General features: G+C 36.7%; 1 protein-coding gene across 1 annotated transcript in view; it reads left to right on the forward strand.

Annotated features, from left to right (window-relative positions):
• ATM (ATM serine/threonine kinase) overlaps positions 1–18,089 on the forward strand; it is a 146,054-nt gene that overhangs the window by 67,506 nt on the left and 60,459 nt on the right. Inside the window, exons 32-38 of the mRNA XM_037745197.1 lie at positions 6,815–6,989; positions 7,525–7,689; positions 9,105–9,237; positions 11,126–11,221; positions 12,917–13,088; positions 15,128–15,269; positions 16,674–16,850. Coding sequence (XP_037601125.1) covers positions 6,815–6,989; positions 7,525–7,689; positions 9,105–9,237; positions 11,126–11,221; positions 12,917–13,088; positions 15,128–15,269; positions 16,674–16,850 — 1,060 coding nt within the window. The remainder of the gene's footprint in view (positions 1–6,814; positions 6,990–7,524; positions 7,690–9,104; positions 9,238–11,125; positions 11,222–12,916; positions 13,089–15,127; positions 15,270–16,673; positions 16,851–18,089) is intronic.

Genomic DNA, 18,089 nt, shown 5'->3' on the forward strand with positions numbered 1-18,089 from the left:
TTGCTCTGTCGCCAGGCGCCAGGCTGGAGTGCAGTGGCACCATCTCGGCTCACTGCAATCTCTGCCTCCCAGGTTCAAGCAATTCTCCTGCCTCAGCCTCCTGAGTAGCTGGGACTACAGGGGCGTGCCACCATGCCCAGCTAATTTTTGTATTTTTTAATAGAGACGGTGTTTTACCATGTTGGCCAGGATGAATTTTGCTTTTTAAGAAGTCTATTATATTTACCTATTAGTTTTTTAAAATTGCACTACTGGGCCTGGGAAACATAGCAGACCTCGTTTCTACTAAAAATTGAAAATTAGGGCCAGGTGTGGTGGCTCATGCCTATAATCCCAGCACTTTGGGAAGGTGAGGTAGGTGGATTGCTTGAGGCCAGGAGTTAGAGAACAACTTGGGCAACATAATGTGAAACCCCATCTCTACTAAAGTTTTTTTAAAAATTAGCCAGGGATTGTGGGACACACCTGTAGTCTCAGCTACTCTGGAGGCTGAGGTGGGTGGATCACTTGAGCTTGGGAGGCAGAGGTTGCAGGTTGCAGTGAGCCAAGATTGTGCCACTACACTCTACCTGGCAGACAGAGCGAGACTCTTGTCTTAAAAAAAAAGTAAAAGAAAATTATCCAGGTATGATGACACGTGCCTGCAGTTCTAGCTACTTAGGAGGCTGAGGTAGGAGGATGGCTTGAGCTCATGAATTTGAAGCTGCCAGTGAGCTTTGATTGCATGACTACATTCCTGCCTGGGCAGCAGAGCGAGACTTTCACTCAAAAAACAAAAAAAGCAGTACTTCTCCAATTCTAGAAACCTTAAGAAGGATTTTAGTACTAATGTTCTAGCTATCGATGTCCTTAAATATACGTTACTGTGGAATTGGGGTTGTATGTTCAATTTAGCATCTCTAATCTTTTCCATTGATTTTAATGAGATGTCTATTATTTTTTATTGTGGTAAAATAGGTAACATAAATTTTTTTATTTTCACCATTAAATGGCCAGTTCAGTGGCATCAATTGCATTTCCATCGTTGTGCAGCCGTTGCCACTATCTGTGTCCAAAACATCATAATCTCAAACCAAACCACTCTACTCATATACTATAACTCCACATTTCCCCTTCCCACTGGCCGTTGAGAAACTAATCTATTTTCTGTCTCAACAAATTTGCCTGGTGTAGATATTTTATCAGCTCACTGCAACCTCTGCCTCCTGGGTTCAAACAGTTTTCCTTCCTCAACCTCCCGAGTATCTGGGATTACAGGTGCGTGGCACCACACCGAGCTAATTTTTGTATTTTTATAGAGATGGGATTTCACCATGTTGGCCAGGCTGGTCTTGAACTCCTAACCTTGTGATCCGGCTGCCTCGGCCTCCCAAAGTGCTGGGATTATAGGCGTGAGCCACCGTACCCAACCTATTGTAGATATTTTAATCTGGAGTTGTACATTATATGTCCTTTTGTGTTTAGCTTATTTCACTTGGCACAGTGTCTCAGATTCATCTTATGTTGTAGCATGTGTCAGAACTTCATTTCTTTTCATTGTTAAATATTCTTTTACATGTGCTTAACTATCATCTGTTGATGAACACTTGGGTTGTCGATTATGAATTATGCTGTGATGTCCATTGGCATACAAGTGTCTGCTTGAGTCCCTGTTTTCAATACTTTTGAGTATACCTAGGAGTGGCATTGGTGGGGTCATATGGCAATTTTATATTTAACTTCTGAGAAACTATCCAGCTGTCTTCCACAGCAATGGCATCACTTTACATTCTATCTACAATGCACAAGAGTTCGGATTTCATCACATTCTTAGCTATACTTGTTATTTTCTATTTATTTTATTTTATTATTATTATTTTTTTAAAGATGGGATTTTGCCATGTTGTCCAGCTGGCCTTACTCTTCCTGCCTCAACCTGCCAAAGTGCTGGGATTACAGGCATGAGCCACCATGCCTGGCCTGTATATTTTCTTATATCCATTCTAGTAAATGTGAAGCGGTATCTTACTATAATTTTGATTTTGTGTTTCTCTAATGACTGATAATGTTTGTTACAGAACATCTTTTTGGGTGCTGATTGACCATCTGTCAATCTTCATTGTAGAAATATCTATTCAGGTTCTTTGCTCCGTTTTAAAAACTTGAATTGAAGAAACTTTTTTTTAGAGACATGATTTTGCTCTGTCGCCCAGACAGGAATGCAGTGCATCATCAAACTCACTGCAGCCTTCAAACTCCTCTGCTCAAGCAGTCCATCTGTGTCAGCTTTCCTAGCAGCTAGGACTGCAAGCATGTGCCACTAAGCTCGGCTGATTAAAAAACAAAAAATGTGTAGAGATGAGGTCTTATTATGTTGGCCAGGCTGGTCTCAAACTGCTGTCCTCAAATGATTCTTCTGTCTTGGCCTCTCAACGCACTGGGATTACAGGCATGAGCCACATTGCCTGGCATGTTCTTTTAATTTGGTTGGTTTTTGTTGTTGAGCTCCAGGAGTTCTTTTGATATTCAGATATCAGATATGTAATTATCAGGTATATCTCTGATAATTATGACTGTGACTATCATCATAATTAAGTATCTGTGACTATCATCAGATAAATGATTTGCAAATATCTTTCTCCTTTTCTGTAAAATTGTTTTTTTACTTTCTCAATAACATCTTTTTTTTAAGACAGAGTCTCGCTCTGTCGCCTAGGCTAGAGTGCAGTGGCACATTCTCGACTCAGTGCAACCTCTGCCTCCTTGTTTAAAGCAGTTCTTTTACTTCAGCACCCCCAAGTAGCTGGTATTACAGGCGAACACCACCATGCCTAGCTAATTCTTGAATTTTTAGTAGAGACGGAGTTTCACCATGTTGGCCAGGCTGGTGTCAAACTCCTGAACTCAAGTGATCCACTTGCCTTGGCCTCCCAGAGTGCTAGGATTGTAGGCATAAGCGACCATGCCTGGCCTCAATAATGTCTTTTGATGCCCAATTTAAAAATTTTGATTAAGTCCAATTTATCTTTTTCTTTTCTTTTGTTGCCTCCCCACCTATTTTTTTTTTTTTTTTTTTTTTTTTTTGGGAGAGTCTTGCTCTATCGCCAGGCTGGAGAGTACAAAAAATTAGCCGGGTGTGGTGGTGCATGCCTGTAGTCCCAGCTACTTGGGAGGCTGAGGCAGGAGAATTGTTGCCCATTTTTGTAGTGTCATATTAAGAATCCACTGTCAAATCTAAGGTCATGAAGAATTACCCCTATGTTTTGTTTTCAGGTTTTGGTTTTTATATTTAGATAATCTATTTTTAGTTAATTTTTATATATGGTATAAGGTGTAGGAGTTCAACTCTTCCCTTTTGCATGTGGAAATCTAGTTGTCTCAGCATCATTTCTTGAAGAGACTATTCTTTCCACATTAAATGACTTGATATCCTTGTCAAAAATCAGTTGACTGTGGTACATGGGTTTATTTTTGCACTCTCAATTCTGTTCTGTTGGTCTTTATGTCTGTCCTATGCCAGTACCACACTGTTTTTATTGTAGCTTTATAGTAAATTTTGAAATCAGGAAGTGTGAAGCTTCTAACTTTGTTCTTTTTAAAGATTGCTTTGACTATTTGGGAATCTCTGCAGTTCCATATGAATTTGAGGATCTACTTTTGTGTTTCTGCAAAAAAGTCTTTTGGAATCTTGATTGTAATTACATTGAATCTGCAGATTACTTGGGAAGTGTTGACATCATCACAATATTGTCTTCCAATCCGTGAACGTGGGATATCTGTCCATTTATTTGAACTTGTTTAATTTCTTTCACCAGTGCTTTATAGTTTTCAGTTTACAAGTCTTTTACATCATAGATTAAATTTATTTCTAGGTATTCAGTTCTTTTAGATGCTGTTGTAACTAGAATTGGCTTCTTAATTTTTTTTTTCCTTTGGATTTTCATTTCTGTTGCATAGAAACAATTGATTTTTGTGTATTGATCTTGTGTCCTGCAACTTTATTGAATTTGTATATTAAAATTTCTAGTAGCTTTGTTGTTAATTCTTTGATAGTTTCTGTGTGTGTAGGATCAGGTCATAGATGAATAGAGATCATTGTTCTTCTTCCTTTTCAATTTGGATGCTTTTCATTTCTTTTTCTTATCTCATTGCTCTGGCTAGAACTTCAGTATAGTATTGAATAGCAGTGGTGAAAGTGGGCATCCCTTGTCTTGTTCGCAATCTTAGAGGAAAGCTTTCGATGATTTACTATTGAGTATGATGCTTGCTGGAGGTTTTTCATAAATTCCCTTAATTTTGTTGAGGAAGGTACTTTCTATTTTACTGAGTGGTTTTTTAATCTTGAAAAGGTGTTGGGGTTTTGTCAGATGCCTTTTCTGTATCTACTGAGATGATGTAGTTTTTTCCTTATTCTGTTAATGTGGTGTATTACATAAACTGGTTTTCTTATATTGAACCACTCTTGTATTCCTAGAATAAATCCCACTTGGTCATGTGTAGAATCCTTTTACTACAGTGTTGGATTCTGTTTGTTAGTATTTTCTTGAGAAGTTTTGCATCTTTTTTCATAAAGAGTTTTTGATACTGTCTTTTTTTGTGGTGTCTTTATCTCACGTTGATATCAGAAATGCTGGCCTCATAGAATGAATTAAGAAGTGTTCCCTTTTATTTTAATTTTTTGAAGAGTTCGGGAAGGATTAGTACTAATTCTTCTTTAAATGTTTGGAGGAGTTCACTAATGAAGGCTTCTGGTCCTCGATTTTCTGCCATGTTCTTTATTACTGATTTAATATCCTTGCTTGTTACAAATCTGTTCATCTTGAGTCTGTTTTTGTATATTTTATGTTCCCAGGAATTTGTCCATTTTATCTAGCTTATCTGACTTGTTAGATGTAATTGTTCATGGTATTCTCCTATAATTGTTTTTATATCTGTCTTTTTTCTTTGTAAGTCTGGCTCCAGAGGTTTGTCAATGTTATCTTTTCGAATAACTAACTTTTGGTTTTGTTGATTCTTTCTAATATTTTTCTATTCTATTTTATCTCTACTCCTTCTTCTACCTTTGAAATTAGTTTACTACTTTCTAGTTCCTTAAAATGTAAAATTAGGTTACTGAACTGAGATCCTTTTTCAGTGTAGGTGTTTACTGCTACACATTTCTCTCTCAGCACACTCAGCTGCATCTCAGTACTCTTTGCTGTATGTTGTGTTTTAATTTTTATTCATCTCTAAGCTTTTTAAAAATCATATTTAAGATAGTTGTTTTGAAATATTTATCTCATAATTTTAATGTCTCAGAAATTTTTTCAGATGGAGTCTCCCTCTGTCTCCCAGGCAGGAGTGCAGTGGTGCAATCTCAGCTCGCTGCAACCTCTGCCTTCTGGGTTCAAGTGATTCTTTTGCCACAGCCTCCCGAGTAGCTGGGAGTACAGACGCCCGCCACCACACCCAGCTAATTTTTGTACTTTTAGTAGAGACAGGGTTTCCCTATGTTGACCAGACTGGACTCAAACTCCTGATCCACCTGCTTCGGCCTCCCAAAGTGCTGGGATTATAGGTGTGAGCTGTGTGACCACACCCACTGTCTCAGAAACTATTTTTGTCATTATATTTTGTTCTTTTGAGTGGACCATACTTTTCTATTTCTTTTTATGCCTTGTGAATGTTTTTGTTGGAAACTAGCCATTTCAGTATTGTAATGTGGTAAACTGTGGAAATCAGTTTTTCTCCTTCCCTAGGGTTTGACTTTTTTTTTTTAAGATTGTTGAAGGCTATAGTAGTCCATTTGTTTCATAAGTTTTAACCAGCTATTTTTTCAGAGTGTGTTTTTCTTGCCTTGTGTGGTTACTGAAAACTTTGTAGCTTAGCTTGTGTTTAGATAGTGTTTGATAGAGATTTCCTTGGATGCCAAGAGTGTTGGGATTAGGAAGCATGAAATAGAGAAGAAAACTTTTCCTAGTGTTTGCAGAATGGCTTTGTGCTATGATTCTTCTTCAACACTTAGCCATGAATGCATTGCTTGGGATCATCCCCATATACAAGCTTAACATCTTCTCTGGTCTTTTCCAAGCAAGAGTCTTATCTTGAGCATGTGTGTGGCTTTCTAAATTTCCCCTAATTTGTGGGTGCTTTTGAATATTCTAATTTCCCAAAGAAACACTCTCCCTAGCTTTTCCTCCTAGGCTTTAGGCAGCCTCTTCTGTGTCTCAACAATAATCTTTTGCCCTATGCACCTCCAGGTTGTTGTTCAGCTTTACAAAGCTTCAAGCAACACCTGTGTCATTTCTGGCTTGTATGAGGTTAAACAAAACGAGCCACACACTTTATATCAGTCCTTGGCTTCAGACAGGTTAGAATAGACATACCCAATAGTTTGCAAATAATCTGCTTAGCTCCGTGAACCACCGTGAGCTAGTGTCTCACAGCGAGGATAGAGTCTGCTGCTTTTGTGATTGTTGTCAAACTGGGGTGGAGTGGGCCAGGACAAGTAAAAGTCACCATGAAGCTTTCCTACTGTTTTTCAGTTGCATTTTTCTTGATTCAGTATTTTCTTGATTACTGTAAACCTTTGACTTTTTTACAGAATTCTAACAAAATTAGTTCTGACAATTTTGCCTATTTTTTAATGTTTCTGTTAAAGAATAGGAGCTTAGAGCTGCCTATTCTGCATTTTTCTGATGTCACTTCTGTTTTTGACTAATAAGCCATTAAAATATTTATGTCAAGGCATATAAGAATTAGGGATGCTGAATAAAAATGACTTCTGAATGAATTTATTTCAGAGTAATTTTCCAGAACTTACTGGTTGTTATTTTTTTTTTTTATCCTATATTAGGCCTTCTCGTATCATGGATGTGTCATTACGTAGCTTCTCCCTTTGTTGTGACTTACTAAGTCAGGTTTGCCAGACAGCAGTGACTTACTGTAAGGATGCTCTAGAAAACCATCTTCATGTTGTTGTTGGTACACTTATACCCCTTGTGGATGAGCAGGTGGAGATTCAGAAACAGGTAATTTTCAGAATCATTTTCAAAATGGTATTCAAAATATATTTATTAAGTATTGTTAGGATTTGAGTGTTTTATGTTTACTTGTATAATTGGTGATTTTAGTGAGAATATTTTTGTAAAATGATTGGAAAAATATTCTTAATGAATTAACCTTTGTAATCAATTACAGAGCACTTGGTACTTTTGATCTAGTAAATAACATGATAGTTTTATCTATTATGCTAAAGTATAGAGGTAGTCAAAACTAGGTATAGCAGTTCACAACATTATGGTCGTGTGAGTTACTACTTATATAAACTGTTTGATTCATATTGGCATTTTTTTAACCTCAGTACCCACCTTGTAGTAGTACCTTACATAGTTATTGAATTATTTGAAAACACAGAAACTAAAAGCTGGATATCTTAGATATAATTAGAGCATTTAATCTGATCTAGGTTAGTAGTTTTTATCATTTATTAGAATAAGTTTTTTGGCTTACTTTAAAATTAAGTATTTCTCTCCTTATAATTTTTTCTTTTTAAATTATATTTAGGTATTGGACTTGCTGAAATACTTAGTGATAGATAACAAGGATAATGAAAACCTCTATCTCACGATTAAGCTTTTAGATCCTTTTCCTGACCATGTTGTTTTTAAGGATTTGCGTATTACTCAGCAAAAAATCAAATACAGTAGAGGACCCTTTTCACTCTTGGAGGTAATAAAAATCTCATTATCTACTATTTTGTATTAGAGAACATAGACAGTGGTACTTTTAAAAAATCTGTAATGCTTTAGCAGTAAAAAATGGAGTGTGATTAAAAATATAAATGTAGGCCAGGCATGGTAGCTCATGCCTATAAGCCCTGTACTTTGGGAGGCTGAGGCAGGAGGATTGCTTGAGCCCAGGAGTTCAAGACCCACCCTGGGCAACATGGCGAAACCCCGTCTTTACAAAAAAGTAGCCAGGCTTGGTAATACATGCTTGTAGAACCAGCTACTCAGGTAACTGATATGGAAGGATCACCTGAGCCCTGGAGGTCAAGGCTGCAATAAGCTGAGATTGCAGCACTGCACTCCAGCCTGGGTGACAGAGTGAGACCCTGTCTTGAAAAAATGTGTGTGTGTGTGTGTGTGTGTGTGTGTGTCTGTAACATGAGATCTACCTGCTTAACAAATTTTTAAAAAATGAATCTTAATGTATCTCTTTGCATTGAAGTCAAAGTATAAATATCAAAACTTCCTGGTAAAGATCCAAATTTAAGTTTTCAAGGAATGTGACATAAACCAGTTTTGATTTTAACACATACGATCCTAAGGTCCACTGGTAGCTCAAAACTATTATTAGATCTTTTCAATGTCAGTTTAATGTTTGTGTTAGAGATGATGTTTAACTTTTGAAAGCATATTTCAAGTTTTTAATCTTTATAAATCTCAAAATTATGTTTAGGTATATTCTTCCCTACAAATATTAATTATAATTTTTAAATGATAGTCTGTATCTGACTCTATATAAATATAAAAACATTTAAATATGTTAAGATGTAGAGTTATACTACTAAAGAGAAGTTTAAGCATTTCCCTCCAGTTGAGTGTGCTATAGCAATCTTGAAACCTGTGTTACCATGAGAGAATAGATTAGAATTTAAAGGATTAGGCCAGGTGCAGTGGCTCATGCCTGTCATCCCAGCACTTTGGAAGGCTGAGTCAGGCGGATCACCTGAGGTAAGGAGTTTGAGACTAGCCTGGCCAATATGGCAAAACCCCATCTCAATAAAAATACAAAATCAGCTGGACATGGTGGCTCATGCCTGTAAATCCCAGCTACTTGGGAGGCTAAGACACAAGAATCACTTGAACCCGAGAGGCAGAGGTGACAGTGAGCTGCGATAGCGCCCCTGCACTGCAGCCTCAGTGACAGACCGAGACTCTGTCCAAAAAAAAGAATTGAAACATTCTAAGGTTTGCAGTGGAGGAAGTTATTTATTTATTTCTTGTTTGGTAGTAATAGTCACATGACTCAGTGTCTATAAAAGGCACTTACTAATTTTTTTCTTTTATTAAGTTTTATTTCACAAGCTTAACCAATGCATGTTAAAAGCAAGTTACATTGTAATCGTTTTTCTCTTTTAGGAAATTAACCATTTTCTCTCAGTAAGTGTTTATGATGCACTTCCATTGACAAGACTTGAAGGACTGAAGGATCTTCGAAGACAGCTGGAACTACATAAAGATCAGATGCTGGACATTATGAGAGCATCTCAGGGTACTAATTTTAATGAGATGGGTTATTTCTGGCTGTTTCTTTTTGAAAGAATATTTTGTAAATTCTTGCTCTTGCTTTCATTATCACAGACTTAGTTGAGACTCTCTTCATTTAGCTCAGACCCTCATTTCTCATCTAACTGTAAAACTGGTCCTAACTGGTCTCACCCTGAACTCTTCCTATTTTATTCATCCTCTGCCAGAACAATGTCTCTAAACCCAAATGTGATCATGTTTTTCTACTGCCTAAATTTTTGGGTTTTTTTAAGAGAGAGAGTCTCACTGTGTCAGCCAGACTGGAATGCAGTGGCCCTTCTCCTGAAGTGCACCATTGTAACTCACTGGATCCTTGAATTCCAGGGTTCAAGGAATCCTGTCTCAGCCTCCTGAATAGCAGTGACTATAGGCACAAGCCACTACACCTAGCCACTTTATTTATTTATTTATTTAAGGAACAGGGGTCCCATTATGTTGCCCAGGTTGGTCTCAAATTACTGGCTTTAAGCAATCCTCCTGCCTTGGCTTCACAAAGCATTGGGATTAGAGGCACAAGCCACTGCATCTAGCCATGCTTAAATATTTTTAACATCTTCTAACTGTGAAAAAGAAAATTTTAATTTCTTAGAGCCAGGCATATAAGTTAGCCTTCTTTGCCTTCCAGTCTAATTTACCTGAAAGAAATATGTATCATTTTAATACTTTAGTCATGTGTGTTATGTGTGTGTATATATACATATATATTTGTAAATTTTTCAAGCTTGCATTTTACTTATGAAAACATCTATGTTTATGTTAATTTGATTTGAAATGTATATTATTATAGTATTTGGGAAACTTTCTACTTTAAGTTTTGATTTTCATCTTCCTGTAACAATTTCATATTTCTCTTATGTTGTTTTTACCCTCAGTAGTACTTTTTAAGATGAATTTTAGTTTTGACTATCTGAGCACAGAGTTTCTAGTACATTTGAGATATATAAAATATATGTAAGTAGAAACACAACTATTTCTTGTTCTTGAGTATTTTATGGGCTAGATCTGCCTTCAGCATTATAGCCATTAGCCATTTGGCCACTTAAATGAAGTAAAATTAAATGAGATTTGAAGTTCAGTTTTTTTCATTGTACTGAACACATATCAGGTTGTCAGTGGTACATTTAGTCAGTGGTGGTCATTGGACAGTTCAAATTAATGACATTTCCATCATTGCAGAAAGTTCTGTGAGACAGTGCTGGTCTTAACTCTAAATGTTAAAGCCAAGCAGGCTCCCAAGTCCCTTCTAGCTTTAGTGTTGAATGATTCTTGTGCTTCTGTTTGTGATTTTGCTAAAGTATTGACTTAATCTGCACAATTTGTTCGAGACATTTTATTTTCTCTGTTGTCAAATGTTGCTAATTACTTTCAAAATAATTTGTTATATAAAGATGTTCATATTCATTCCCTATGTATTTTTTGAGCTACTCATGACTTAAAACTTTTTTTTTTTTTGAGACAGAGTCTTGCTTTGTTGCCCAGGCTGGAGTGCAGTGGCACAATCTTGGCTCACTGCAACCTCCGCCTCCTGGGTTAAAGCAATTCTCCTGCCTCAGCCTCCTGAGTAGCTGGGACTACAGGCATGAACCACCATAACCGGCTAATTTTTGTAATTTTAGTAGAGATAGCGTTTCACCATATTGGCCAGGCTGGTCTCGATCTCCTGACCTTGTGATCTGCCTGCCTCGGCCTCCCAAAGTGCTAGGATTACAGGCATGAGCCACCATGCCGGCTGACTTAAAACCTTTTTTAAGCTTTATAAAAGTTTTCTAGTCAGATAATTTAATATATATGTAATTATAAACAAATTGTGTCTTCATGCTAGTTTAAACTAATTATTAAAAAATTATTTCTAGATCATCCACAGGATGGGATTATGGTGAAGCTAGTTGTCAATTTGTTGCAGTTATCCAAGATGGCAATAAACCACACTGGTGAAAAAGAAGTTCTAGGTAAACTACAGTCATGCACTGCATGGTAACATTTCAGTCAACCATGGACCACATATCGGACAGATTATAATACTGTATTTTTACTGTATGTTTTCTGTTTAGATAAACAAATACACTTGTGTTATAATTGCCTATAAATCACTTGATTGAAGTCAGCTTGAAGCTCTCGTGATGGTTTTACTTCAAATGAGAAAAATAGGAGGAATAAGTAGTGTTTCACAGATTCTGCTATCTTCAACAGTCTGCCTTAACTTTTCAGTAGGAACCTAGTATCTAGAGTACTTCCTTTTTTGTAGACTTTTAAAAATTAAAATATATCCTATGTATAGAAAAGTATACAGATCAAAAATACCTAACTTGAAGAATGTTAGGTATTTTTGATCTGTATACTTTTAAGTACAGTCTAAGAAATGGAATCTTACCAGAACCCTAGAAGTTTTCTTTAACCAGAAAATTTACCTCCTTGTCTATAGTGGCACTGCTTTTACGAACAGATCTGATTTGCAACAGAAGCCCTAAGTGGCTTTCCTATGTAGCATAAAGTTAATGTGGTCTGTACTCACAGCTAACATCATATTCAGTGGTGAGGGACCGAAAGCTTTCTCCTTAAGATCAGGAATGAGACAAGGTTGTCCACTTTCACTACTGCTATTCAACATTGTACTGGAAGTTCTAGCCAGAGCAATTGGACAAGAAAAAGAAATTAAAAGCATGCCAATTAGGAAGGAAGTAAAACTATCTGTATTTACAGATGGCATGATCTTATATAGAAAATCCCAGAGGATCCACAGGAAATCTGCTGTAGAGCTAATAAATGAATTCAGCAAAGTTGCAGGGTACAAGATCAACACATAATTTGTTGTGTTTATATATACTTGCAGTGTATAGCCCAAAAAGAATTAGAAAAGCAATTCTATTTGCAATAGCTTCTAAAAGAAATAAATACCCAGGAATAAATTTAATCAAAGAGATGAAAGACTTATATACATTCTGTTTGTTAGAAGTGAGTCACTAAGTACAGCCCACACAACAAGAGCAAAGTTAGGCTCTACTCTTTGAAAGAAGGGCTCTCAAAGAATTTGTGAACATACTTTAGTAAATACTATCATGATAGAAAGAACACAAAGAGCCCTCCGGGATGCTGAAAATGTCCTGTCTTCATCTGGTTAGGGAGAACACAGGTAGAAAAAATGTATATTTGTATGCATAAATTTTCATTGACCTGTGTGTTTAAGGTTATGGAATTTATGTGTGTTATATCTCAAAAAAATTTTTTAAGAGTTTTAAGGTTGATTCTTTTTTTTTTTTTCCTTTTGTCACCCAGGCTGGAGTGCAGTGGTGTGATCTCGGCTCACTGCAACCTCTGCCTTCTGGGTTCAAGCAGTTCTCCTGCCTCAGCTTCCTAAGGAGCTGGGATTACAGGTGTGCACCACCATACCTGGCTAATTTTGTATTTTTAGTAAAGATGGAACTTGACCATGTTTGTCAGGCTGGTCTCGAACTCCTGACCTCAGGTGATCCTCCTGCCTCTGGCTCCCAAAGTTCTGGGATTACAGTTGTGAGCCACCGTGCTTGACCTTAAAGTTGATTTTTGAAGTACAGCAAAACAGCATTATAGTTTTGAAATTAGAAAATTTCAGTTTTATGTATGATCTCTTACCTGTGACTCTACTGAAATAGAATTTCTATATGTAGAGGCTGTTGGAAGCTGCTTGGGAGAAGTGGGTCCTATAGATTTCTCTACCATAGCTATACAACATAGTAAAGATGCATCTTATACCAAGGCCCTCGAGTTATTTGAGGATAAAGAACTTCAGTGGACCTTCATAATGCTGACCTACCTGAATAACACACTGGTAGAAGATTGGTGAGTATTTACTGATGCCTGATATCTGATCTCACTTACTTAATTTGACATTCATGGAGAATAATACCTCACACAAACTGATCCTCTCAGTAACTAAAACTTTGTCCTTTTTTTAATCTCAGTGTCTTTATGACAATTCTTGTATTATTATTAATTCACGTAATTATTGACTACGCTATGTGCCAGACACTTGATATAATGGTGAACATTCCAGACAAGGTCCCTGTTAGAAATTTTAGTGGGACTAGACAAATCAACAGTAAATAAGAATAATACCAGTTGGTTCTACACAGAAGATAGGGGAATATAAAGGGAGCTGTTTTAGTCTCTTGTCAGTATCAGAGGTGCCACTCTCCTCTAAGCTAGGTCTTATTTTGATCCTTTTAAAATAAGCCATAAAGCAGAGATTGTTTAATAACCCTGGAAGCCTTAAGCTAATCAGACAGGGTTTTCAATTGCTTATTTATTCTCTATGCAAAACAGAATTCCACTAAATATTATCAAAATTTCAGCTGGTTGGTTGAGATCACTTTGGTGTGCGTGCTATTTCTCTCTCCCTTATTTATTTATTTATTTGTTGATTGACTGGTATCCTTGAGTACTACATCACCATTTTTGGTGGTAGATTCAAAGGGTTTCCTCACAACTGGGCACCTTTCTAAGATAAATATGTGTTTTGATTTTTTTCTCTACTTCCCTTCCTCCTCTTGAGGAATAAATGATTGGCAGTAACATCTACCTGCCATGTTTCCGTTATTGATTTAATGTACCTATGTATTTCTTTCTTTTGTTTCTGTTTCATTAAACAATTTTGTATGGTTTCTTTCCCAATCTTTTATTATGAAAAGTTTTGGTGGGGCGCAGTGGCTTACGCCTGTAATCCCAGCACTTGGGGAGGCTGAGGCAGGCAGATCACGAGGTCAGGAGATCAAGACCATTCTGGCCAACATGGTGAAACACCATCTCTACTAAAAATAGAAAACAATTAGCTGGGCATGGTGGTGCATGCCTGTAGTCCCAGCTACTAGGGAGGCTGAGGCAAGACAATTGCTTGAACCCAGGAGGCGGAGATTGCAGTGAGCCGAGATTGCACCACTGCACTACAGCCTGGGTGACAGTGTGAGACTCTGTCTCATTAAAAAAAAAGTTTTAAACATACAGCTAAATTGAAATAATTTTATAGTAAACACCCATACACTTATCATTTAGTTTCTCCATTTTACTGCTGTCCTTGCTTTATCACTTGTAGCCATTCGTCTGTCCTTGTATTAAGATGTATTAATTCATCTCTCTCTCTTTTTTTATTTTTTTGAGACAAAGTCTCACCCTATCACTTAGGCTGGAGTGCAGTGGCATGATCATACATCATAGATCATAGCTCACTGTAACCTTGAATTCCTGGGCTCAAGCAGTCCTTCTGCCTCAGCCTCCTAATGTGCTAGGTTTATATGCGTAAGTCACATCACATCTAGCCAGTTCATCTCATTTTTAAAATGTATTTCAAGGTATATCAAGCCAGTTTTTGAAGAGTGTACCACAGAAAATTGGCAAGTTCAATGTTTCATTTGTTTCATAGTAATTTGAAATTGGTTTTTCTGAAACAGACTCACAGAAATATTAGTGAGACTTAAGAATACTAGGAAGCAGGTGCAAGTTTTTTGTACTTTTCTTTAAGAGGAAAAATCTTTAGATGTTCAAAGGACTTTAGCATATGAAGATGTGGACCAAAGGATTCCCAGAATCTTCATGACTTTCAAGTATTTCTTTTTGTGAGTCCTTTTCATTTATAGTAGTCACAATTAAACTTTATTGTATTGAATGAAGGGACGTGCTGTTGCGGTGATTAATAATTCAAGTTTACTGAATGAATAGTGAAAGTCCTTTGATAATTTTGTTTCATACTGGAGAATTTTATAGATGTAAAGTTTCTTAATATAAATTTAACATTTTAGTTTTGAAATTTTTGTGGTGGAGGTTAACATTCATCAAGATTAATAACAAGTGTACTTTATAGGCATTTGAATTATTTGTTTTTTCAGTGTCAAAGTTCGATCAGCAGCTGTTACCTGTTTGAAAAACATTTTAGCCACAAAGACTGGACATAGTTTCTGGGAAATTTATAAGATGACAACAGATCCAATGCTGGCCTATCTACAGCCTTTTAGAACATCGAGAAAAAAGGTCTCTAATAAATGTTTATTGAATACCCACCATATCTAATAAAATAGTTCTGTTTGCTGTGGGTCGTGACTGTTAAATTGCTTGAAATAGTATTGTACTAACAGCCTTTTCTATAAGTAATTTAAACCATACTTCACAAACCCAGAGAATTTGTTGTTTTTTAATTTATTATGGCAGTGTAGAAATGCTGAGACAGGTAACCTGAGGAAATAGTAGTTGATTTTGGGGGAGGGGAAATTCTTAAATATAGACCTTTTTTTTTTTTAAGAAATAGAGAACCTTACCTTGCTCCCATGAAAGTTGTAAGTTTTGAGTATAGTTTATAGGTATTGTGATCCACAAGTGTTTATTTCCATGGCAAGTTAACATATCACAATCCCCTCGTGAAATATAGGATGACCCTGTAGATTTCTCCCTTTTCCATGCTGGTATCATAATAAGGTTCTACTGTAAGTACTCTGTGAAGCACGTTTAAGAACACTTGTTCCTTCCTTAATCTAAGCATTCCTCTTTAATATTTTCTTGTCATAAAGTGACTGAGAAATACTCAGTTTAGTTTTCACCAATTTAATTTCATGGCAGAAGCCTGGCATTGAAGTAGTACTTTCAATGGATCATAAATACAATTTTGGCCGGGTGCGGTGGCTCAAGCCTGTAATCCCAGCACTGTGGGAGGCCGAGGCGGGTGGATCACGAGGTCAAGAGATCGAGACCATCCTGGTCAACATGGTGAAACTCCGTCTCTACTAAAAATACAAAAAATTAGCTGGGCATGGTGGCACGTGCCTGTAATCCCAGCTACTCAGGAGGCTGAGGCAGGAGAATTGCCTGAACCCAGGAGGCGGAGGTTGCGGTGAGCCGAGATCGCGCCATTGCACTCCAGCCTCAGTAACAAGAGCGAAACTCCGTCTCAAAAACAAAACAAACAAACAAACAAACAAAAACATAAATACAATTTTGGTCTTAGTAAAATTACTAGTAATATAAACCATTAATGAAGCTAGTTAATGTGTAATGTAGATAAAACCTGGAAAGCACTATAATTTTAACATTTAAAAATCTCATTTCATTTTGAAATCAAGTCTCTGTGGTAGATGTGGACTGGTTTTGTATGTGAGACAGATGAGGCAAAGTTTGTGATTTGTGTAATACACTACTAATGAGTGACAGAGCTGAGAGCAGAACCCAAGTTTCCTGCTGCCTAAAACAGCAGTTTTTACATACCACTCTGCCTCTTGTATAAGCATAAATGTTTTAATTTTAAAAGGTAAACATTGCCTCCAGATTTAGTTTTAACTGTATTTAGCTTTATTTATAAACAGATTTCTTATACTCATTTTGTATAGGAAAAGTAAAATGATTTCCAGTTCTCTTATTTGCATTTTCTAATCCCCTTCTTTCTAGTTTTTAGAAGTACCCAGATTTGACAAAGAAAACCCTTTTGAAGGCCTGGATGATATAAATCTGTGGATTCCTCTATGTGAAAATCACAACATTTGGATAAAGACACTGACTTGTGCTTTTTTGGACAGTGGAGGCACAAAAAGTGAAATTCTTCAATTATTAAAGCCAATGTGTGAAGTAAGATTAGTCTGATTTTATTCCTCATTTATTACATGTTTATTTAAAGAGTGCTGGAATACTACACATAATCTTCATGTAATATCACCCCCACTCAAACTGTTGTAAATTTATTAAAGTGAGCATCCAGCCGGGCGCGGTGGCTCAAGCCTGTAATCCCAGCACTTTGGGAGGCCGAGGCGGGTGGATCACGAGGTCAAGAGATCGAGACCATCCTGGTCAACATGGTGAAACCCCGTCTCTACTAAAAATACAAAAAAATTAGCTGGGCATGGTGGTGCGTGCCTGTAATCCCAGCTACTCAGGAGGCTGAGGCAGGAGAATTGCCTGAACCCAGGAGGCGGAGGTTGCGGTGAGCCGAGATCGCGCCATTGCACTCCAGCCTGGGTGACAGGACAAGACTTCATCTCAAAAGAAAAAAAAAAAAGTGAGCATCCGTATTTAGCCATAACTTTATGCATTAGGTTTCAGCTTTGGGATAGCAACATGCTAGAGGAGTTCTAAGGGATGCCTTGAATAATTTGTTACTAATGATTGTTAAAATACTTTGATATAAATTATTTACATTAACCAAAAGCCTGTTCTAACTTTGTTAACTTCTTCTGATAAGAGCACATTAATTTTCCTTGATATGCTTTCTTGAATAAGAAAAAGGAGTGGGGCAGCAATGTTTTTATTTTTAAGGACACAGTACAATTTATTTCAATAAAGAGTAAAGGTATATACGAAATGAAACAAAGTTTATACTCTTCCATCAAATGTGTAATCAGAAACAACACACTCTAATGAGCTAAGATTTACAGAATTTATAGCACTGTTAAACCTGATTCAACAGAAATGTGAAAACACAGTATCTGACTAGTCAAATGTCTGCCAATTACAGGTAACTGATAGGGAAATATTTTCATGAAGTACCCACATCGAAAGCAATATGAAATGCAGTTCTTATTTTCTAAAGAAAAAGTAGTAACAGTGAATAAAACATCACCTTTTCTATAATACTACACCACACTCACACCAATTCAGCAGAGTGGTACCCTGAACACACGTATTTATTTCTCATTAGTGAACAAAGCTAAGAATTTTTATGAGGTTTTTAACTTTGAGCCGGAAGATAAAATGTTCCCAATATACATATGAACCCACCTCATTTCTGGTAGTTTAAATTATCTAGCACTAAAACTGGCTTTTTGTCTTGTCTTTAGTTTGAAAAAGAAAGAGTGCAGTTAGTAATCTATA

Source organism: Cebus imitator, unplaced genomic scaffold (assembly GCF_001604975.1).
Source record: "Cebus imitator isolate Cc_AM_T3 unplaced genomic scaffold, Cebus_imitator-1.0 Scaffold194, whole genome shotgun sequence".
Lineage (NCBI taxonomy): Eukaryota > Metazoa > Chordata > Mammalia > Primates > Cebidae > Cebus > Cebus imitator.